At 63.7% G+C, this 22,326-nt stretch overlaps 3 protein-coding genes and 1 long non-coding RNA gene across 6 annotated transcripts in view; all 4 read left to right on the top strand.

Moving 5' to 3' along the window:
- Positions 1–11,310, top strand: part of BSN (bassoon presynaptic cytomatrix protein) — a gene marked incomplete at its 5' end in the record, with an annotated part of 44,429 nt that extends 33,119 nt beyond the window's left edge. The window contains 4 exons of the mRNA XM_042809207.1: positions 939–7,514; positions 8,522–10,613; positions 10,926–11,129; positions 11,174–11,310. Coding sequence (XP_042665141.1) covers positions 939–7,514; positions 8,522–10,613; positions 10,926–11,129; positions 11,174–11,310 — 9,009 coding nt within the window. The remainder of the gene's footprint in view (positions 1–938; positions 7,515–8,521; positions 10,614–10,925; positions 11,130–11,173) is intronic.
- A 265-nt stretch (positions 11,311–11,575) lies between these two features.
- Positions 11,576–13,170, top strand: LOC122155382. Its single transcript, XR_006167249.1, has 6 exons — positions 11,576–11,638; positions 11,922–12,015; positions 12,120–12,260; positions 12,457–12,509; positions 12,581–12,676; positions 12,818–13,170. It is a non-coding gene; the product is annotated as an uncharacterized LOC122155382 (long non-coding RNA).
- A 1,530-nt stretch (positions 13,171–14,700) lies between these two features.
- Positions 14,701–18,929, top strand: APEH (acylaminoacyl-peptide hydrolase). Of its 2 annotated transcripts, XM_042809209.1 has the most exons (22): positions 14,701–14,762; positions 15,169–15,298; positions 15,366–15,492; positions 15,569–15,662; positions 15,737–15,812; positions 15,880–16,046; positions 16,117–16,254; positions 16,336–16,427; positions 16,497–16,537; positions 16,611–16,732; positions 16,842–16,902; positions 16,991–17,088; positions 17,165–17,216; positions 17,284–17,372; positions 17,445–17,583; positions 17,654–17,737; positions 17,818–17,898; positions 17,985–18,073; positions 18,171–18,361; positions 18,429–18,531; positions 18,604–18,710; positions 18,776–18,929. In XM_042809209.1, the coding sequence occupies exons 1-22, from the start codon at positions 14,751–14,753 to the stop codon at positions 18,879–18,881; spliced, it is 2,199 nt and encodes a 732-aa protein (XP_042665143.1). In that variant the 5' UTR covers positions 14,701–14,750; the 3' UTR covers positions 18,882–18,929. The 2 variants fall into 2 exon arrangements, 1 of the variants encoding a protein (XP_042665143.1); XR_006167248.1 differs by lacking the exon at positions 18,776–18,929 and having other exon boundaries at positions 18,446–18,531; positions 18,604–18,694.
- A 183-nt stretch (positions 18,930–19,112) lies between these two features.
- Positions 19,113–22,235, top strand: LOC122155381 (acylamino-acid-releasing enzyme-like). 2 transcript variants are annotated; one of them, XM_042809210.1, is made up of 17 exons: positions 19,113–19,293; positions 19,359–19,482; positions 19,565–19,646; positions 19,723–19,798; positions 19,907–20,046; positions 20,226–20,363; positions 20,438–20,529; positions 20,609–20,649; positions 20,717–20,838; positions 20,955–21,024; positions 21,108–21,202; positions 21,270–21,321; positions 21,401–21,489; positions 21,588–21,714; positions 21,794–21,877; positions 21,947–22,027; positions 22,106–22,235. In XM_042809210.1, exons 1-17 carry the CDS (start codon positions 19,113–19,115, stop codon positions 22,231–22,233), a joined length of 1,722 nt encoding a protein of 573 aa, XP_042665144.1. In that variant the 3' UTR covers positions 22,234–22,235. The 2 variants fall into 2 exon arrangements, with proteins under 2 accessions (XP_042665144.1, XP_042665145.1); XM_042809211.1 differs by having other exon boundaries at positions 21,800–21,877.
- Positions 22,236–22,326: the final 91 nt, after the last annotated feature.

A 22,326-nucleotide genomic window follows, 5' to 3' on the forward strand; every position in this document is an offset into this window, starting at 1 on the left:
TGAGCTCTGCCCTTGTCCCCTTGGTCACTGTGTTCCATGTCACAGAGAGGCACTTTTCACATCCGCAATCGAAGCACAGTGCTTCCCAAGAGTCCGAACCGCTCCGGATCTTCTGTTCATAATGCAATAGCTCAGGTAGTTCTTGCCCCATTGGTTTTAAAGGGCAGTCGGAGTTCTCACTAAATGCAAAGCTAATTTTGAAACATTTCCAGCTTGCACTGCAGAAATGGGCATTCCCGAGCTCATTCTGGTTTTTTTTTTTCCCTTTTTAACTCAGTGTGCTTTGGGGAAACAGCCCAACAGCACTGGGATGGCTGTGCCAGGGAGCCATCATGGCCCTTGGGGAGGGAGGCTGCTTGCACCCTGGTGGTCCCCAATCCCATGGGGTCCATGGTACCCCTGCTCACAGGCTCTCAGGCACAGCCCCCACTGCTGAGTGTGACACTGAGTCTCATTGCAGTGCTGCCTCATTGTACTATCAATTAAAGCAATGCCTTTATTCCTGCTGGCATCCAATGAGGATCCTGGGGACTGCCTTGCTTCTCCAGTGTCCTCTGCAGGGCTATCCATTGGAGAAATTAAATTGCCTTCAGAGGCTGCTGGCCTCACACTGCCTCCAGCCCAGCTGTGCCCTCCGGGCTGTGCTGCCAGTCTCTTGCTCCCTGCCCACACCCAGAGCCAGTGCTGTACTCCCAGTGCTGCCTGAGGCCAAGCTCCTGCCCCCTTCGCTAGGGATGTGCTCACAGCCGTAAATATCCCAAGGGTTACAGTGAGGGCTCAGCCATTGCTGGGTCTCTCAGCAATAGAAAATTGAAGGTATTGCCATTATGCAGCCTTCTGGCATTTGCTGTCAGGTGGGGGGCTCTGGGGGGCGTCCCAGGTCTCCTCCTGCTTGGGGCACTCACATACCCTAACTCCACGCTCCCTCTCACCTGCAGGACACGAGCAAGCCTTACCCCCCGGACCTGTCTCGCAGCCCCCAGAGTCTGAGTGACACTGGCTACTCCTCAGATGGCATCTCCAGCTCGCAGAGTGAGATCACGGGGCTGGTGCAGCAGGAGGAGGAGAAGCTGAGTGGCACTGGGCTGGCAGGGCAAAGTCCTCCCAGCCCCTCTGAGCTCACCAAGCTAGAGAGCAGCATGCGGCCACTGCTTGAGGCGCGGGGGGCCCCGGCAGAGACCGGCAAGGGCTCAGAGGCACGGGAGGAACAGCGGCAGCGGCAGCGGCCTCGGTATCTCTCCATCACCCCTGAAGCCTTTGACTCAGACGAGGAGCTGGAGGACATCTTGGAGGAGGATGAGGACTCGCTGGACTGGGAGAACCAGAGGGAGCAGCGGGAGAGCGTGGAGTCCTCAGATGAGTTCGGCAGCAAGCTGCGGCACGACTACGTGGAGGACAGCAGTGAGGGGGGCTTCTCCCCGGTGCCTGGACATCCCAAGGGCCGGGAGGAGGTGGCTGACGAGGAGTTCATGCGCAGGCAGATCCTGGAGATGAGTGCAGAGGAGGACAACCTTGAGGAGGAGGAGGAGGAGGGCTACGGGCGCTCCAAGTGCAGTGCCCCCAAAGCCGAGGTGGAGAAAGGAAAAGAGCCTTCCTCAGCCAAGCGGCGCCTGCCACATGGCCCCGGTGGCCTGTACAAGGAGGAGAGGAAGGAGCTGGAGGCAGCAGAAAGCGATGACATAAGCACAACCCAGGGAGGCCTGCGGCGCTTCAAGACCATTGAACTGAACAGCACCACCGGCTATGGCAGGGAGATGGAGGTGAGCCAGGAAGCTGACGCTGGGCTGGAGAGGGAGCCCGAGCTGGAGATGGAGAGCCTGATGGGATCACCCGAGGAGCGATCCCGTGGTGAGTATTCGTCCACCCTGCCGGCCACCACACCCAGCTACACCTCGGGCACCTCACCCACCTCCATCTCCTCCCTGGAGGAGGACAGTGACAGCAGCCCCAGCCGGCGGCAGCGCCTGGAGGAGGTGAAGCAGCAGAGGAAGGCTCGGCACCGCTCACACGGTCCTTTGCTGCCTACCATTGAGGACTCATCAGAGGAGGAGGAGCTGCGGGAGGAAGAAGAGCTGCTGCGGGAGCAGGAGAAGATGCGGGAGGTGGAGCAGCAGCGCATCCGCAGCACGGCACGCAAAACCAAGCGTGACAAGGAGGAGCTGAGGGCGCAGCGGAGGAGGGAGCGCTCCAAAACCCCCCCCAGCAACCTGTCCCCCATCGAGGACGCCTCTCCTACTGAGGAGCTGCGGCAGGCGGCGGAGATGGAGGAGCTGCACCGCTCCTCCTGCTCTGAGTACTCGCCCTCCATCGACTCAGAGGCTGAGAGCTTTGATGCCGTGACCTCCAAGCTGTACAAGTCGGGCAGTGAGTACAACCTGCCAACCTTCATGTCACTGTACTCCCCCACAGAGAAGGTGGAGAATGTGCAGCCCACCAGCAAGCCCCTCAAGAGCGCCGAGGAAGCCTACGAGGAGATGATGAGGAAGGCAGAGATGATGCAGAAGCAGCAGGTCCAGCAGGCCCAGCAGGACATTTCCTATGGTGGTAGCACCTACCAGCAGGTTGGATACCGCAGCACCGAGGGGCAGAACGGCTTCCAGTACCAGTATGCGGACAAATACGGCTATGACAGTGGCCCCACACGCCCCTCGCAGCCCGACTATTCGAGTTCCCTGTCGAAGCCTGGTGCAGTGTACGAGGAGATCCTGCAGACCTCGCAGAGCATTGCCAGGATGCACCAGTCCTCCTCATTTGACCTGGCTGTGGAGAAGGGAGACAAGAAGAAAGGACAGGAGGAGGCGTACCAGGAGAAGCACTTTCTGAATGCCGAGAGTGCATATGCTGAGTTAATGAAGCAGAATGGGGGACCCCTCACCCCCGGCACTAGCCCCACGCAGCTCTCTGCTCCTGTCTCCTTTTCAACCTCTGAGGGCAGCAAGGTGGTTCCCGACGTCCGGGTAACACAGCATTTTGCCAAAGAGGGACAAGACCTGACCAAGCTCCAGAGCACCCCAGCAGCACCCAGCCCAGCTCCCAAGCCCATCACAGCTCCCTACACCTACAGCAAAGGTACCAGCATGGTCACAACAGCGGTGGCCAGCCCCACCAGCACACCACGGACCTACAGCTCTGCAGAGGCTGCTTCCACACCTGCCAGGAGCTATGGCCCGTCGAAAAGCACCGTCAGCTACGGCTCGCAGACAGAGGACATCACGCGAAGCAAGGTGGGGGTGGAGACCAGCGTGCAAATGGCGAGGGAGAAGCTCCAAGGGGTGAGTGATGGCAAGCCCCCACCAGCCAAGACGTACTCATTCTTCAAGAGCTCCAGCCCCCCGCTCTCGCCAACATCTCCCACTCAGAGTCCCACTCGCGCTGCCCCCAGAGCTGCTGTGCCCTCTGGCCCCACTACCAAGTCCACTGCTGAGTTCTCCACGCAGACGCAAAGTCCCCTCCTCACCTACGATGTCCCCACCACCACCGGCCCCTCAGCCTCCTCCCCCATGGTGGCCCAGGGGACACAGACACCACATCAGGCAGGCTCGCCTCGCCTGACCCGGCAGCAGTCCTCACAGGATGCACCCTTCATGCTGATCACACTAGCAGCCGATGCAGCCAGCCAGACCAAACCACCGAGCTCCTCTGCGTCCCCTGCCTCATCCCCCACCAGGATAAGCCGGCAGGTGATCACCCACGGGTACGGTCAGGAGCCAGAGCAGCCGCTGGGCACATTCATCCGGGCACAGCATGTGAAGGACCCAGCCCAGAAGGTGCCCGTGACTTCAGGCCCCGATGGCATCACAGGGCTGTATAGCTGGGGAGCACTGCCTGCAGAGAACATATCACTGTGCCGCATCTCCTCCATCCCCGGCACTTCCCGTGTGGAGCCAGGGCCCAAGGTGCCCAGCAGCAGCGCTGTGGACCTGCGCACTGCTCTGAAATCAGCTCCCATCATCATAACAGACCAAGGCATGGATCTCACCTCCTTGGCCACCGAGGCCAGGAAGTACTGCCTAACCTTGGACCAAATCCCCAGCCGGCAGTCCACAGCCATCCAGCCCCTGATCATCAACCTCAATGCTCAGGAGCAGCCCCACGCCATCATCGCAGCCTCCAGCACCGCCGGCCTTGCCATCGCCTCCCCGATGCTCATCTCCCAGCCTAAGCAGCCCGTGGTCTATGGAGACCCCTTCCAGAGCCGGATGGACTTTGGGCAGGGGGCCGGCAGCCCGGTGTGCTTGGCACAGGTAAAGCAGGTGGAGCAGGGCGTTCAGACGGGTGCTGGCAGAGCCAGTGGGGCAGCTGGCCCTGCACCCACCAGCAAGCCCGAGCCACCGGCTTCTCCCCAAGCGAAGTTCTCCAGGTATAGTTTGCCCAGTCAAATGGTAAAGAAGGATGTGCTCATCACACAGACCAGTGTTGCGCATAGTGTCAGCGGCCTTCAACAGCCATTCCAGCAGGAGCAGGGCTCGGAGCTGTACCGTGCGGTGCCGGTGGAGCTGAAGACCCAGAGCCCTCTCCTTGCCCTGGGTGGCAAGAAGTCCCAGGTGATGATGGTGCAGGTGGAGGATGTGACAGCTGGCCCGGTGACCAAAGTGCTGAAGGAAGAGCCTCCAGCCAACGTGCTGGACCTCACGGGCGTGAAGGCAGAGAGTCAGGTGGCCTGCTGCGACGTGGTCTACAAGTTCCCTTTTGGCAGCAGCTGCACCGGTGCATTCAATCCCACCTCCAAGGTGCCAGAGAAGAAGGCTGCGGACACGGTCCCCAGCAGGAAGGCCAGTGGGCCCCTGTATGGCAGCAGGGAGCCAGAGCTGCCAGAGACCTTCCCATACAGGGAGCAGCCGGCACCTGCACTCTATGAGGAGCACAAATTCTACCCCGCTGGTACCTTTGGGAGACTCTATTCCTCCATGTCGGACACCAACCTGTCAGAAATCGGCATGAACTACTACCCACTGAAGGGGGACCAACCCTTCCACGAGGCCGCGGTGGACCTGAGCACCATGAAGCACTCCTACAGCATCGGCTTTGCTGAAGGTGGGTATCTGGGCCAAGGGCTGCAGTATGGCTCCTACTCTGACCTGCGCCAGCCCGCTGACCTGCTGGGCCACCCGCTCCCTATGAGAAGGTACAGCTCAGCCTCCAACATCTACTCCGATTACCGCTACTCACCCCGAGGGGACCTGGCCAGCTTCCAGGAGTCCAGCCTGGCCCACTACAGCGCTACGACTGCGCGCGAGATCAGCCGCATGTGTGCTGCACTCAACTCCATGGACCACCAGTATGGGGCCCGGCACGCCAATGGTCCCGACACACTGTCTTATGGCCCCGGCGGTAGGGGGCTGCCAGCCCAGCCAGGGGGCGCCGTGGCCCCAAAACCCAGCGGGATGTTCAACCCTTCCGTCCCCGAGACACGGCAGGGCTTCGGCAGCATGGCACAGTACAACGTGCCCGGCGTGCGCCTGGGTGCCATCAGGCAGATGTTTGCATCCTCCGCCACCGTGCGGGCAGCCGATGGCATGATCTACTCTACCATCAACACACCCATCGCCTCCACGCTGCCCATCACCACCCAGCCAGCCTCCGTGCTACGACCCATGCTGCGTGGGCTGTACCGGCCCTACGGCCCACCCGGCATGGCCGCTGTCCCGCTCGCCAGCCTGGCCAGGGTGCCTGTCGTTGCGCCGCGCGTCCCACTGGCCCCACAAGGCCTCTACCGCTATCCAGCCCCCAGCCGCCTCCCGGCTTCCTCGATGATGGAGACACCCGTCTACCTGGGTAAGGCGGTCAGCACTGCACCAGGCACAGGCCCCGCTGCCAAAGCCCCCACCGCACCCGCCACTGGCATGCAGAGAGCAGAGGCGTCAGGAGCAGCGCCCCGCACCGAGCCTCCTGCAGCGGGCAGCAAGGAGGGTGGCCAGGCAGCCCCCGTGCCCAAACCAGCCTCGGAGAGCGTACAGCGGGAGGAGCGGGAGCGCGAGGAAGAGCGGCAGCGCAAGCAGCAGGAGCACGTGCTGCAGCTGGAGCGGGAGCGTGTGGAGCTGGAGAAGCTGCGACAGCTGCGGCTGCAGGAAGAGCTGGAGCGGGAGCGCGCTGAGCTGCAGCGGCACCGGGAGAAGGAGCAGCTGCTGGTGCAGCGGGAGCTGCAGGAACTGCAGTGCATCAAGCAGCAAGTGCTGCAGCAGCAGCAGGAGGAGCGGCACGCGCAGCTGGCGCTGCAGCGGGAGCAGCTGGCCCAGCAGCGCCTGCAGCTCGAGCACATCCACCAGCTGCAGCACCAGTTGCAGCAGCAGCTGGAAGAGCAGAAGAGGCAGAAGACCATCTTCCCCCCCGCTGGTGCCGAGCCCATCAGCCGTCCACCCGAGGGGCCTGCTGAGGTGCCACGGGGCCCAATGCACAATGGACACGGCTGGACACCAGCCGGCCAGGCGCTGCCCGGGGGTCCTGAAACTGCCAGTGGCCCACGCTACCCTGCACCGCAGCGGCCGCTCAGCAGCTCAGCCTCGGACATGTCACTGCAGGCCGAGGAGTCCTGGGAGCCCGGACGGGGCATCAAGAAGAGGAACTCGATGCCGCGTCTGCGGGACGCCTATGATAAGGAGACAGCGAGGAAGACAGCGGACAGCAGTGTGCAGACAGATGAGGAGGATGGCGAGGAGCGGTACATGCTGTCGCGGCGGCGGCGGTCACGGCGCAGCACCGACTGCAGCGTGCAGACAGATGAGGAGGACAGCGGAGAGTGGGAGCAGCCTGTGCGACGCCGGCGCTCGCGGCCCTCCCGGCACGCCGATGCCGGCACTGAGGGCAAGGCGGATGGCACAGCACGCGGCGTGGCCAGCGTTGGCATCCAGACCATTAGCGACTGCTCGGTGCAGACTGAGCCCGACCAGCTCCTCCGTGTCTCGCCCTCCATCCACATCACCACCCATGACCCTCGTGTGGAGATCATCAAATACATCTCAGCCCCGGAGAAGACGCAGCGGGGCGAGAGCCTCGCCTGTCAGACAGAACCTGAGCCGCCCCCACAGCCTGGAATCGTGGTGCCCCAGCTCACGGTGCCCACCACCATCACCCCCTACTCCACCAACCTCCAGATGGTCAGCACAGGGCCTCTGGACCCCCACGCTGTCCGGCAGCAGACCCTCGGCAAGTTTGAGAAGAAGAAGCCAGATCCTCTGGAGATCGGGTACCAGTCCCACCTGCCGGCTGACTCTCTCTCCCAACTGGTGACCCGCCAGCCTCCCCGCTCCCCCCAGGTCCTCTACTCGCCCGTGTCCCCGCTGTCCCCACACCGCCTGCTGGAGTCTTCCTTCGCCACCAGTGAGCGGCTCAACAAGGCGCACGTCCCACCCCAGAAGCACTTCACAGACTCGGCCCAGCGCCAGCAGACGCTGCCGCGTCCCATCAAAACCATGCAGCGCTCACTGTCCGACCCCAAGCCCATCAGCCCCACCTCTGAGGAGGCCGGCAAGGACAGGTTCTCCCTCTACCAGCACTCACTGCTCCCAGGCACCCAGGTACGTGTGTGCGGGGTCATGCTCGGGCACCCACCCCGGTGATGGCACTTTGTGTCCCAGCTCAGTGGACGTCTCACCCTGCTGGGCTCAGACGTCTCCTCACGCGGCATCCTTCCCTGTGTGTGCCTGGCCAGGCTGACCCGAGCTGAATCGTTTCTGGTGACATCTCACCACTGTGAGCAGGAGAGATGCAGTCACTCAACTCACTCTCGTCCTGCAATAAATAACCTTTCCTTTGGAGAGTGGCCCCAGGAGGCACCTCAGGCCATTTCAGTTTCATTAGTGCTGCAGCAATTAATATTTCAAAAGGTTGGCTCCCCGCAGCGGCTGATGGCAGCCTGCATGCATGGACACGTGGCCCTGCACCTCCAAGCAGGCAGCAGGCGGCTCCTCCAGGTCTGCAGGCACTCAGGGAGCCCTGGTGCTGCAGAGCAGCACAGCGTGACCATGGCAGGACCCTGGATATTCACATCCCACAGCGGGTGCCCTCCGTCTCCTGCACAGCTCAGTTTTGGGGTGCAGCAGCTCACACTCCCATCCGCAAACAGCCTCATTTTGCAGGTGGGGAAACTGAGGCACGACCTGGCAAAACCCCTCTATACAAAGGGGAGAAGGGTAGGCAGGTGATGGGTTGTCCAACATCCCCAAACACAATCTACATTTCGCAGGGTGCAGTGGGGGAACACAGCTCTGTGACAGCTTCCATCTCAGCGGGTCCCGTGTCATCGCCCCACTGCCAATTTTCCCAGCCCTGCTGGAGAGCATTGCAGGGGCTTGTGCAGCACTTAGCAGTGCTCCTCTGCTGGCATGCCAGCAGCCAGCCTGGCATTTGGCTTGCTGCCACTCATGGTAATTATTCATAGAAAGTGCCCTGCCTGTTACTTCCATCCTATTTATTGTGCCTTTACGTAAACGCTGCTTGCATGGGGCATGAGGGAACATGTGCAGGGCACTCAACCCTGGGGGGCTGGGGCCGCACTGCTGACGGCCTCCCCTTGCCTTTGCAGGTGAGCACACTGCAGTCGAGCCCGCTGGCACGCAAGGTGAAGCGCACTCTGCCCAGCCCACCGCCCGAGGAGCCCCACGCGGCCCTGGGCAGCCCGGCCACCCAACAGCTCTACCTGGGCAGCTTGGCCCCCAAGGCCCCTGCCGCAGCACCGGTCACCAAGGCCAGCCTGTTGAAGGAGCTGGACCGTGACCTGAAGCTGGTGGAGCACGAGTCGACCAAGCTTCGCAAGAAGCAGGCGGAGCTGGACGAGGAGGAAAAAGAGATTGACGCCAAGCTGAAGTACCTGGAGCTGGGCATCACGCAGCGCAAGGAGTCGCTGCTGAAGGACCGAGGGACGCGGGACCACCCCTACTTGCGCGGCCTGGCTGACCGCCGCGACTACCTGTCCGACAGCGAGCTGCACAGCCTGCGCCTCGCCACCTATGACAGCGCCGGGCTGCGCCCCGCGCCTGCTGCCCAGTACCCTGACTTCACCGCCGCCTCCTATGCTGCCTACCCCTATGCGGCCCCACCGGGGCCCCCCACCTTCCCTGCCACGCGCCCGCAACCGCCCCAATTCCCTGCTGCTAGCACCACGCAGGACGGCTTGCCACCTGCCCCACTGCCTGCCTTCGCCTCGCCCGCCGCCTTCCCGGCCCCTGGCACCGTGTACCCAGAGCTGAGTGCCCCCGACCAGCCAGGCTTCCGGCCCCAAAACCCCTACCAAGCCCAGAGCACCTTCCCCGGCACAGCTGGTGTGCCCGCAGCACAGCCTGTGCTCTACCAGAGCCCGTCAGACGCACATCAGAAGCCACGGCAGACCTCGCTGGCCGAGCTGGAGCAGAAGATCCCCACCAACTACGAGGTCATAAGCGCGGCCACCAGCTCCTCTGCTGTCCCTGATGTCACCCTCGGTGCGGCGGCGGTGAGCAGCAGCTATGAGCAGTACAAGGCACCCGAAGCCCGGCTGGCTGACAGAACCAGCGTCACGCAGGGCCCGTCAACCAGCTTCTCCTCTGAGTCCCTCTACACCAGCCTGGAGCAGAACATTCCCCGGAACTACGTGATGATTGAGGACATCAGCGAGCTCACCAAGGAGAGCCCAGTGGTGGATGGGCAGAAAGTGGAGCCAGCGGGCACGGGCGCCAACGGCCGCCACAGCAAAGAGAAGAGCGAGATGCTGGATGGCGAGGGGTCCAGCCGGCCGTGCTGCTACAGCAAGGCAGAGGATGAATCCGAGGAGGACATCTATGACCACCACGGCCCTGACCATCGTGGGAAGAACAGCTACCACCGGGAGAGCAACGGCAGGGTGTCGGGGAGCTCGGCGGGCTCCTACTACTACGGGGATAGCGAGTACCGGCACTCCTCACGGGCAGACAAGCACGGCTCTGGCACGGCGCTGCCAAAGCACTCATCCAAGAACCTGGCACCTGCCGTTGTCTCATCCAAGCGCAGCAAGCACAGGAAGCAGGGCATGGAGCAGAAGATCTCAAAGTTCTCCCCCATTGAAGAAGCCAAAGACGTGGAGTCAGACTTGGCCTCCTACGCAGTGACAACATCGGTCAGCAGCAGCAACGTGGCCTCCCGGGCCAAGAAGCTGCAGGACGAGATCACCTACGGGCTCAAGAAGAACGTATATGAGCAGCAGAAGTACTACGGCGCGTCCAGCCGGGACCTGGTGGATGAGGAGGAGCGGGTCTACTCCAGCAGTGGCAGAACCCGCTCCTCCGCCTACGGGCTGGAGAAGTCTTCCGGTCGTGACGCAGGTGGTCGCAGCAAGTCCTTCGAGCGGGAGGCTGTGGAACGCTCCCAGAAGGGCGGCTCCAAGCCCTCATCCCTCGGCATGAGCCAGAGCCGGGGCCGGGCTCCCGTCCGCACGCAGCCCTCCGAGGAGGAAAGCCCCATCAGCCCCCTGGGCAAGTCGGTGGGGGGGTCGCGCTCCGTGGTCCCTCCGCAGTCCGCGGGGGACCCCTGCTCCCAGTTCTGCTCCAGCCACTCGTTGCCTGATGTGCAAGAGCACATCAAAGACGTGCCAAGGAACCACTTGTACAAGCACGAGGAGGGCTACGGCATGGACGATTCCCATTGCGTTGTCTCGGACAGCGAAGGTAACGGCTACCCGTGGTGGTGAGCACCCAGAGCATGGCGCTTCCCCGGGGCATGCTCGTCCGCAGAGACACTCACGGCCTCAGTTTGCTTGACACGTGCCTTCCTCCCCCCTTTCCAGTCCTTGTCTGGGTGTTCGGTGTTGGCCGGCGGCGCTCGCGCGGTGCCCCGTCCCGTCCCTGCCGGCGCGGGCTGTCCCCTGTGTGTGTGACGAGCTGCTTGCCTTCTCCTGCCTCATTGCATGGCTTCAGCCCGGGCTGCGTTCCTGCCTGAGGAGCGAGAGATTGACTGTCGTTTGTTTTTGGTTTCTGAAGCCTATCATTTGGGTCAGGAGGAGACAGACTGGTTTGATAAGCCCAGGGAAGCGCGGTCAGAGAGGGTAAGGCACTACGGCGGCCACTCTTCCTCGCAGAAGAGACCCCCGGCTAAGCACACCTACCACGACTACGACGAGCCACCGGACGAGGACCCGTGGCAGCACGATGACTATCCTCAGCACCGCGAGCACCGGCACCACGGCGACTACGGCCGCCACGCTGCCTCCTCCCGCCACGACGAGCAGCCGCGTCGCTCGGCCAAGCAGCACCAGCGGGAGTCCGGCCGCCACGAGCCCCGCGGCCACGGCACGCCGGCCGCCGCCAAGAAGGCACAGCAGCCAGAGCCCCGCGCCTCGGCACCGTATGGCCCCGGCGCCTCTGAGTACGCGCCGCCGTCCCGCCACCACGGCGCCGAGCCCCAGAAGGCGCCCAAGGCTCCGCAGCCGCACGGGACGCCCTCCCCGGCGCAGAAAGCGGAGCCCTCGGTCCCCGCGCAGCAGGCGGCGGGCAGGCAGCCGCAGGCGGGGCAGCCGGCGGCGCGGCAGCAGCCTGCGGCGCGGCAGGGCGCTCAGCAGGCGGGCGCTGCGCAGCCCAGGGCGCAGGGAGCCGCCGCGGCCCGGCCGGCACAGCAGCAGCCGGGGACGGGCCAGCCCGCGGGGAAGGCGGCGGCCACGCTGCACGCACAGCCGGGAGGACACCCAGCGCCGCAGGTGAGCCCGCATCTGCTGCGTCTGCTTGCTGTGGCTGGGGAAGGGCTGGGGACCGGGGCATGTGCCGCGCCAGGTGCCCGTGGGAAGGGCCATCCCTGTGCCCCTGACTCTCGGGGTGTGGAGTCTTGCTCCCACTGTACTTTGGGGTCGTTCCTGTGAAGCAAAGTGCAGACATTGCCACGGCGAGCCCCGTGCCACCTCCCACCCAGGGGGCCGGTGCCGAAGAATGCTCTGCCATCCCCTCCAGGAGGGCAAGAGCTGACAGGCATCTTCTGCCTTGCAGCTGAAATCAGAGCAGACGGACACGGCCAAACCCGCAGCAAAAGTGCCGCAGCAGCCTGGGAGAGCGCCTGCAGCTCAGCCCCCAGGAGCAGCAGGTCAGTGCATGATAGTCAGCGACCAGAACCCCGGTGCTGGCTGCCTGAGGGTCATCCGGTGGGACTCACCTTTGCTGACCGCCACCTTGTTTGTCCTCCAGCAGACAGCAAGACTGGTCCGAGGGCAGCCGGGACACGTGGCCCTACCGGCCCAGCCATGGGGCAGCCTGGGGCGGAGGGAGAAAGCGTCTTCTCCAAAATCCTGCCGGGAGGGGCAGCTGAGCAAGCAGGCAAACTGACTGAAGGTGAGGGCTGCCTCCACGTCCCTGCGGTGAGATGGAGTTGGGCGGCACAGGGGTGGCTGGAAGCCTCTGCCAGGATGCACTGCTCCCACAGCCAGGGATGTGTGAGCGCCAAAGTCTGATGGCTTTGACCCGGGGACCGCGGGCACAGGGTGCGGTGGGATGTGGCCGTCCTCATGCCTCTCCCGCTTCCCCACAGCGGTGTCGGCTTTCGGCAAGAAATTCACTTCGTTCTGGTGAGAATGGCGAAAGGTGAGTGCATGGTGCCGGTGCCGCAGCCCGGTGCCCCCTGCCCGCCGTGCCCTGATGCCCTCCTGCCGCAGGAGCTGGGGAAGCGAGTGAAGATCGAGTCGTTGCAGCGGAAAAACCTATGAAGAAGCCGGGGACCTCAGCACACAGCGCTGACTCTGGGTATAACGGTGAGTGGCCCCTCGGCAGCTGCGCCGAGCTCCGTGCTGGCAGCCGGCGCACCGCGGGGCCGGCCGTGTGGCCAGATAGCGGTGTCCCCTCACCGCAGGGATGTGGCCCTGTGGGCTGACCTCTTCTCTGTCTCTTGCCAGCTTTTGAAAGCGGGGTGACCCCTGGGTGCTGGACCTCCCGTGGCAGATGGCGGCGAGCAGCTCTGGCGTGGTGCAGCGTAGGGGGCCCCGCGTGCCGAGGGGCTGCACCCGGACCCTCGGCCCTTTCTCAAGATTATACACAGAGTTGCTCCCTTCGAACCCCAGCTCTGGTGTCTTCATAGGTTTTTCCCCTCCGTGTGAGCCGAGGGCTGCTCCCCGTTCCCTCCGCCCCACCAGCTCCTCGGTCCCCTGCACTGCCGCCCGCTCCCCCCGTGGAGCTGGCACGCCCCGTTAGGACCTAACACTGTTTCACTACCGAAATACGAGGCCATAGGACTCTGCCGGGCGGCGCGGACGTGGGCTGGCCTTTGCCGACGCGGCCCTGCCGGGCTCTGCCCCGAAGCCATGGGAAGCATCCGAAGGGCCGCGCTCACCCTCGCCACGCAGCCGGCGCGCCCCACCACCGGGCACCCCTTTTCTTTCAAGAACAGCCTTAATCATCCCACTTTGAGTTCTCGTATACCTCATCCGCACCGGGAGGGGCAGGGGGAGTCTGCAGGGGGGGAGGGGAGGGGCTGGATCTTTTCTTTTTCTTTTCCACTTTTTTTTTTTTTTTCTTTGGGCTCATTTTGTTGTTTTATTTGTTTGTTGTTTGTTTTGGTTTTTTTTTAATTTATTTCACTTTCGACCAAATCCTCTTCCCCCTTTTGCTTTGTGCGATGAATTAGCACATGGGCTGTCGTCTGTAGAAGCAATAGAGTGCAGGAGGCCACAAAAGAGCACAATCCATGGAACAAGACCAGGAGAGCTTCGCCTCCGCCGATATCCTTCCTCTTACTGTGCAATCCAAGTCCTTCTGAAGCCATTCCGCGTGGGCACGCTCGGACCGGCGGGGCTCCCCCCAGCACTGGGAGACGCACCCAGCCCTCGCCCACCCTGGTGCCCCGCCGGCGCCCGTCCCATGTTCTATGCAACGAAATAACACGACTCCAGAACGAGACCCGTTCATAGCTGATAATCCGACGTCGCGTGCAAGGGTGTCATTGCAAACCGGGTAACTCCTCTCTCGACCACCTGTGCGTATGAAGTTCCAATTCGTGGCATGTTTGACCCACGGAGGGCCACTTTGCCAAAGGGCAGCCATAGCGCCCGTGACCGTCTGTCCTGTCGTAGAGCATGGCTTGCTACTTCTCTGCACGGTCTCACCGCGTTTCAGTGCTTGCTGTTTTTTGCCTGGACTCCTGTTTTTTTTTTGTTTTATTTTATGTTTTTTTACCCCCCCACTCCCTTTTTTTTTTTTTTTTTTTGGTTTTTCTCCTCTCTCTCTCCTCCATCGGTTCATCTCCATACCGACCGCGATGCGTGCACCGGGGTTACGGGCTGGGCTCCCCGTGCCCACCGCTGCCGGCTGTGCCCCCGCCGCCCCTCGCGCTGTAAATAGGTGCCGGGGCGCGGCTGCACGCGGGGCCCCGCTGCGCCCCAGGAGAAGTTTACAGCGGTAAGTGCAATGCCGGCGCCCTCCCTCTGACCATTGTGACGGTGTGCGTGTCTGCTGTGCTCCGTGAGACCCGTAGTAACCCCTCGTGCCGCGCTGTGTCGTGACTCCGTACAGAAGCTGCCCCCACCCAGGTATTTCTGTGGGAACAAAATAAAAGGACTTGATATAAACCACACACCGCCTCCGCCTCGTGCCTTCGTGCATCCCGGGGATGGCCGGGAGCAGCGCTCCGATCGCGGCAGCGCTCCCAATCCGGTCCGTGTTTCGGGTCCCGCCCGGAGGTATCGCGGTAGTGGTTCCGGTCGCATCCGCGAGGGGGCGCCGTAGCGCGGCCGAGGCCAGAGTGCCGCAGCCAATGGGAGGCGGCCCCGCCCCGCCCCGCCCACCGTCCCGGATGTGCCGGAGCTCGGCGGTGCGTCCGCTCGGTGCAGCGACATGGAGCCGCTGGTGAGGGGCTGAGAGGGGACGGGTTGGGGGCTTGGGGGGGCGGTGACGTCACTGCCCCGGGACCCCCGCCCTCCATTACCTTCCCCCCGACCGGTGCTTGCCCCGCACCCCGAATTCTGCCCTTCCCCGGGTGTCCCCGTACCCCATAGTCGCCGCCGCGGGACCTTCCTGTCCTCCTGACGCCTGGGACCCCTACCCCCCCCCCGGCCCTGGTAGGACCCCCCAACCCCCCCCCCCCCCGTGCCCTGGTACCCCATTCACAGCCCCCTCGTGCACTGGTTCCCTTCATAGAACCCCCCCAGCCTTCGTAATTCCTCCGTGTCCCCTTATTCCTTGCTAAGAGCTGAGTGCCCCCATAGAAGCCTCTCCCGGCCTGCCCTTTGCCCCCCTCCTCGTTCTCCCGCAGGTGCTGCCCAGTGCTGAGGAAGCTGCAGCTCTGTACCGGGAGCTGAGCCAGAACCCTGGGATCAGCACCGCCTGCCTGGGTCCCGATGTCACCACGCAGTACGGGGGCAAGTACTGCAGCCTGTACACCGGTATGGGGTGGGCCCTGGGCGAGGGGGGCAGAGGGGTCCTCGCTTCTCCTCACCCTCATCCCCGCAGAGTGGTCGCAGCGGGACCTGGTGCAGGCCAAGAGCATCAAGTTCTGCCGGCAGTACCTGCTCTTCCACGACGGGGCCTCCATCGTCTATGCAGGGCCTGGCGGTGCCTGCTGTGAGATCAATAATGAGTGCGTCCTCGTGTCCCTACCTCCCCACATCCCCACGTCCCTGGCAGCACGGGGCTGATGAACAGCCTTCCCACAGGTTGCTGAGCTGTGAGTCCCCCAGCGGTGCATTGAAGGCTGTCCTGCTCAAAGTTGCCGGCAAGGAGAAGGAGAAAGAGAAGCAGTTCCTGGAGGTGAGTGAGGGGCTAGAGGGTTACAGAAAGGAAGGGACTGGCAACCTGGGCTCCTCCTGCCCCTCTGCTCCCAGGTGTGGTATCAGAACCGTAAGGTGAAAAGCATCGACCTGACGGCGCTGGATAAGCATGGCAGCGTCTATGATGACGGTGAGGGACGGGATGGCCCTGGGGGATGCTGGGGACAGGACAGTTTGTGCCAGATCTTTCCCCACAGACCAGTTTGGCTGCCTGGTCTGGTCGCACTCAGAGACCCACCTGCTGTATGTGGCGGAGAAGAAGCGTCCCAAGGCTGAGTCCTTCTTCCAGACCAAAGCACCCGAGCTGGATGGCTCTGCTGATGAGGAGCTGGAGTGCCCCAAGAAGACAGATGCACCCATCAAGGTGGGTCCCCACCACCCCGGGGGTGATGTCCCTCCACCCCGGAGCTGGCACTTATGGGACTGTGCTACAGGGCGAGCAGTTTGTGTACTATGAGAACTGGGGGGAGACACTGAGCACCCGCAGCGTCCCTGTGCTCTGCGTGCTGGACATCGAGGGCAGCAGCATCTCAGTGCTGGAGGGCGTCCCCAAACACGTGTCCCCTGGACAGGTCAGGATGGGGAAAGGGGACGCGGGAGGTGATGGACAATGGGAGACTTTGTTACTGAGCCACACGGTCCACTGCTCACAGGCCTTCTGGTCCCCAGATGACACTGGGGTGGTGTTTGTGGGCTGGTGGCACGAGCCCTTCCGCCTGGGGCTGCGGCACTGCACCAACCGCCGGTGAGTCCCCCTGGTCCCCACCACCCTGAGGACCCCGGCCCTGTGGTGACAGCTCCTCTCTCCCGGCAGCTCAGCGCTTTTCTACGTGGACCTGACTGGTGGGAAATGCGGTGAGCAGCTCACCCTCACACCTGCAGTGCTGAGCGCCGTGCAGCCCCTCACCACCCGCTTGTGACCTTGCAGAGCTGCTCTCTGAGGACACTGGGGCCCTGTGGTCCCCACGGCTCAGCCCTGACTGCTGCCACATTGCCTACCTGGAAAACAGGGTGCTGGGCCCCCACCAGCAGTGCAGCCGCCTCCGCATGGTGAGCGGCTCTGCTCCCCCACCTACCTGGGGGGGCTGGTGCCGTACCCCTACCTTAGTGAGCTTCCTGAGTGCACCTGACACAGCCTCCCACCCCACGTCTCCCACAGTACAATTGGCGTACCAAGCAGACCTGCACTGTGCTGGAGGCTGTGCCGCGGCAAGTGTGGGGTGAGTGTAGCCCTGTGGGGCAGGTTTTGAGTCATGGGGCAGGTCTTGGGGCAGGGTGAGGTGTTGAGCACCGATACTTTCATTACAGGTGCCTTCCCTGGGATCTACTGCACCGCTCTGCCAAGGCTGTGCTGGGCAGCCGACAGCCGTCGGCTCGTGCTGGACACGTCCCAGCGCAGTCAGCAGGTAAGGACTGCAGGGCCTGGGGGCACACAGAGCAGTTGTTCTGGTGCTGAGCTGGACTCTGCCCTTCTGTCCTCAGGATGTGTTTGTGGTGGACACGCAAACAGGCAGCACAACCTCGCTGACAGCTGGTGAGTGCCACGGTGCCAGGGTTGGGACAGGTTGGCCTGCAGCTCTGACCCTCTCTGTCCTCCCCAGATGCACCCCAAGGGAGCTGGTCTGTCCTCACCATTGACCGGGATCTCTTGGTGGCCCAGTTCTCCACCCCAAGCTGCCCCGCAACGTTGGTATGGTGACATTCCTGTCCCCAGTGCCCCCCTGCCCTCTGGGTGCTGGTGCTGACACTTCTCTCTATGCAGCAAGTGGCTGTCCTGCCTGGTATGGGCCAGGAGGCACAGATAAAGTGGATATGCCTGCAAAATGCACCCCCAGTGCCTGGCATCAATTGGGGCATCCGTACCCTGAAACCCCCACCAGATCAGGAAAACCCCCAGTATGGTGAGTGCTGGGGGCAGCGCGGCTGTCGCTCATCCCCACTGAGCCCTGATTGCTTACGCCCTCCCCACAGAGGGGCTGGACTTTGATGCCATCCTGCTGCGCCCAAGTGAGGGTCCCACTGTCCAGAAGCCCCCTTTGGTTGTGATGCCCCACGGTGAGAGCTCGCCCTCCCCTCCCACTGCCCAGCGCCAGCCCTGGCCCTGCAGTGTCATTCCCACTACTTCTGCCCCACAGGGGGACCCCACACTGTTTTCTCTGCTGGGTGGATGCTGTACCCAGCCACGCTGTGCCGCCTGGGCTTTGCTGTGCTTCTGGGTGAGTTGTTGGGGCAGATGGGGCGCAACACCTTCACAGTACCCATGGGGTTCTGCAGCAGGAGGCTCTGACACCTTCTCTTGCAGTGAATTATCGTGGCTCACTGGGCTTCGGCCAGGACAGCGTGAACTCCCTGCCAGGCAATGTGGGCACACAGGATGTGCGGGATGTGCAGGTAGGATGCGCGTGCCCTATCGTCCTGTGGGTGTCCTGGGTTGGAAACCTGGGCACAGTCACATCCCCACTTCAACAACTGTCCCTGGTGCTTACAGTTCTGTGTGGAGCAAGTGCTGCAGGAGGAGCAGCTGGATGCCAGCCGAGTGGCCCTGGTGGGTGGCTCACACGGGGGCTTCCTGTCATGCCACCTCATCGGGCAGTTCCCCGATACCTACCGTGCCTGCGTGGTCCGCAACCCCGTGGTGAACATCGCCTCCTTGCTCACCGTCACTGACATTCCTGACTGGTGAGTGCTGCAGCCCCCCGCTTCCCTCAGCCCCGGCACCGCACGTCCCCCTGCCTCTCACCCGCAGGTGCCTGACGGAGATAGGAGTACCCTACGTGCCCAATAACTTCCCAGACTCAGCCCACTTGACAGTGATGCTGCAGAAGTCACCCATGTCCTACATCAATCAGGTACATCCCTGTCCCGTCCCATCCCCTGTACCGGCCTGCAGCGCTGCAGCTGAGTCTGTGCCCTTCCTGCAGGTCCGCACGCCTGTACTGCTGATGCTGGGGGAGGACGACAAGCGCGTTCTCCCGGCGCAGGGGCTGGAGTATTACCGTGCCTTGAAGGCCCGTGGCGTGCCCACACGGTGAGTGGGATGCAGGCACTGGGACGTGGGCTGTGGGCACAGCGCTGAGCCCTCTCTCCCTGCAGGTTGCTCTGGTACCCCAAGAACAACCACGCGCTGGCCGGCGTCGAGGCCGAAGCCGACAGCTTCATGAACATCGTGCTGTGGCTGCTGCAGCACCTGCAGGGCTGAGAGCCCCCGGCACCATCACCCCCCAATAAATGTTGTTGAGCACTTGGACTCTCTGCGGTGGTTCTTTGGTTGGCCTCCGCTGCCCCCGGGGCTCGTGACCGCAGGCGGAGGTTGGGCAGAGCCTGCTGCCAGCTCCCAGCACCCTTCCTGGCTCTGGCCCCGGCGGGCTGCTCGTGCACCCTGGCACCCTGCCCACGCTGAGCCACGGCCGGCTGAGCACGGAGCAGCCCCATGGCCTCGGGGACGCAGCGGGGCGCGGGGAGCTGGGGGCAACCGGCGGAGGGGCAGCGGAGCAGCCCTGGTGCCTGCTACAGGGAGCTGAGCCGCTTCCCTGCCGTCAGCTGTGCCGCGCTGGGGGCCACCGCGGGGGGACAGGGACAGGGACAGGGACAGGCCTTCCTGCTGCACACCGGTGAGTCAGGCCCCGCGGCCCCGCTGCGCTGTGCCCGGGCTGGTGCTGACATCCCCGTCCTGCAGAGTGCCGGCAGCCCGACCTGCCCCGCCGGCGGCTCCTGCGCTTCAGCCGCCACTACAGCGTTCAGCGCACGGAGCGCGGCCTCGCCATCAGCCGGGCTGCGCTCAGCACGGAGATCCACAACCGGTACGGCTCGTGGCCAGCCTGTGGGACGGGGCGGCGCGGGGCGTTCTGTTCTGTACCCTCCACGGCTCCCTACCGCTTGCAGGCTGCTCGGCCAGGATTCACCCTCGGGGCAGCGCCGCGCCGTGCTTGTCCGCCGCCCACCGCAGGGCCACGAGCTGCTGGAGGTAATGCGGTGCCGGGGACGCGCCGGGGAGCCGGGTGCAATGGGCACGGTGCAGCCGGTGAACCTGCTTCACCCAGGTATGGGATGGCAGCGGGCGCAGCCACTGCGTGGATCTGACAGCGCTGGGGAAGCACGGGGCGGTCTACACAGAGGGTAAGGACCCCTCCCCAAATCCTCCTCTGCACGGCTGAGTGTGGCACAGCCGCGGTGCCCGGCTGCCCCCGCACCGTGGAGCGCTTTGGCAGCCTGTGCCTGCGGCAGGGCCGTTTGCCTGCCTGGCCTGGTCCCACTTGGAGACGCAGCTGCTCTATGTGGCTGAGAGGAGCCGGCCCACGCTACCTGCAGCCTGCCCAGGGCAAGTGCCAGGAGCAGCCGAGCCAGCAGAGGATGAGGATGAGGAGGTGGGTGGTGAGTATGTGAGTATACTCTGCACATGGTGAGCACCGTGAGCATGCCGTGTGTCCTGTGAGCATGCCCCACAAATGGTGAGTGTGCCTTGATTCCTGTGAGTGCGCCAGATGGGCAGTGAGTGTGCCATGTGCACACTGAGCGTGCCATGCTCCCTGTGAGCATGCTGCAGGGCGAGCAGTTCGTGTACCACGAGGGCTGGGGAGAAAAGCTGAGCACTTGCAGTGCCCCTGTGCTCTGCATACTGGATATCAAGAGCAGCAGTGTCTCAGTGCTGGAAAGTGTCCCTGAGCACGTGTCCCCTGGCCAGGTCAGTACTGGGAGGTAGGTGGGGCAGCTGTGGGATCAGGCTGAGGCCCAGACCTGAGCCTGGCTGTCCTACAGGCATTGTGGTCCCCAGGTGACACTGGTGTGGTATTTGTGGGCTGGTGGCACGAGCCCTTCCGCCTGGGGCTGAGCGCTTGCTCCAACAGGAGGTGAGCCCCAGTGCCTCCCACGCTCACTCACTGCATGGCACAGGCATGGAGCTCTGACCCAAGCGTTCCTCCTCCCCAGGTCGGGTGTTTTCCACCTGGAGCTGGCCGGCGGGCATTGCGGTGAGCACTGGGACACAAAGGACCGTGGGCTCCTTGCTGTCCCCAGGCACTGACGCACTGCCCGCAGAGCTGCTGTCTGTCCCTAACCGTGCCTCCTTCTCACCCCGGCTGAGCCCGGACGGTCAGCGCCTGCTCTACTTGGAAGGGGCTGTGGGAGGGCCCCACCGGCAGTGTCTGCAGCTGCGCCTGGTGAGCAGGATCCTGCACGCTGGGCCACCCGTCCCACACTGGGCAGGTCCCCAAAGTCTGTTTTGGTCTCCGAATCCCCGTGCCTCAGTTTCCCCTTTGGGCTCGGCTCCCCCCAGCTCACCTGGCAGACGCGGCAGACGGTGACGGTGCTCGACGTGGTACAAGAGCCCACGGGCAGTGAGAGCTGTAAGGCTGGGTGCTGCTGGGGGATCGGACCATCACACTGAGTGCCACCACCCCAACTCCTCAACGCTCCCTCCCACTCACAGCCTTCACTGGAATCTACACCGATGCGCTGCCACTGCAGTGCTGGGCAGCTGACAGCCGGCGGGCGCTGCTGTGCACCCCACAGCGGAGCCGCACGGTGAGCTGGGGCATGGGGACAGGGCACAGCCATGGCACAGCCCCCGTGTGACGCTGTCCCCACACAGGACCTGCTGCTGGTGGACACAGAAACTTCCACCATCACCAACCTCACTGCCGGTACGTGGCACCCGGCTGCTCGCGTCGCTTTGGTGAGCAGGATGAGCACTGGGAACTGTGAGCGTGGTGCTGTCCCCAGGGTCACCAGAGGGGTGCTGGGAGCTGCTGACCATCCAGTGGGACCTGCTGGTGGCCACCTGCTCAGCCCCACACCACCCACCCAGCCTGGTGAGCTGAGCACCATGCAGTACTGGCACCGTGCGAGGTGCTGGTGACACCCTGCTATGGAATAGGAGTACCTGGTGCCACCCGCTGCCTGTCCCCAGGTGATGGCAGAGCTGCCACCGTTGGGCCAGGAGCTGCCCCTGCGTTGGGTTCCAGTGGAGGACACCCCACCAGTTCCTGGCATCACCTGGAAAACGCTGACAGTCCAGCAAAACTCTGCTCCACACAGTGAGTATGTGGGGGCCCAGCAGTGCCTGGGTGCACAGGGTTGTCTGTGGCACTGGGTGCTGAGTGGGGCCCCTCCAAAGTGCAGGTCCCCAGACCTTCGAGGCCCTGCTGCTGAGCCCAACAGGCGGCACCACTCCGCACCCCCTCGTTGTGTGTCCCCACGGTGAGTGAGGGCCAGGGGGACATCCTGATGGTACTGGTGGCACTCAGGTAACATCCCTGCTATGCCCAGGCGGCCCTCACGCCGTCTTCGATGCCCGCTGGCGCCCAAGCATGGCTGCGCTGTGTCAGCTGGGCTTCGCCGTGCTGCTCGGTGAGTGATGGGGACTTCAGTGCTGCGTGTCCCCTGTGCCACAACGGGATGTGGCCTCCACCATCCCCATCTCTGCAGTGAATTACCGTGGCTCGCTGGGCTTTGGGCAGGCAAGCATTGAGTGCCTGCAGTCCCGTGTGGGTGAGCAGGATGTGGCTGACACACAGGTGAGGAGCAGCAAACAGGTGCTGATGGTGGGGCGCTGATGGTGGGGTGCTGATGGTGGGGTGCTGATGGTGGGGTGCTGACGGTGGGGTGCTGACGGTGGGGTGCTGACGGTGGGGTGCTGACGGGGGGGG

This window comes from Centrocercus urophasianus, unplaced genomic scaffold (genome assembly GCF_019232065.1).
Source record: "Centrocercus urophasianus isolate 14NV4802_14NV808 unplaced genomic scaffold, USGS_Curo_1.0 seq_1115, whole genome shotgun sequence".
Classification (NCBI taxonomy): Eukaryota; Metazoa; Chordata; class Aves; order Galliformes; family Phasianidae; genus Centrocercus; species Centrocercus urophasianus.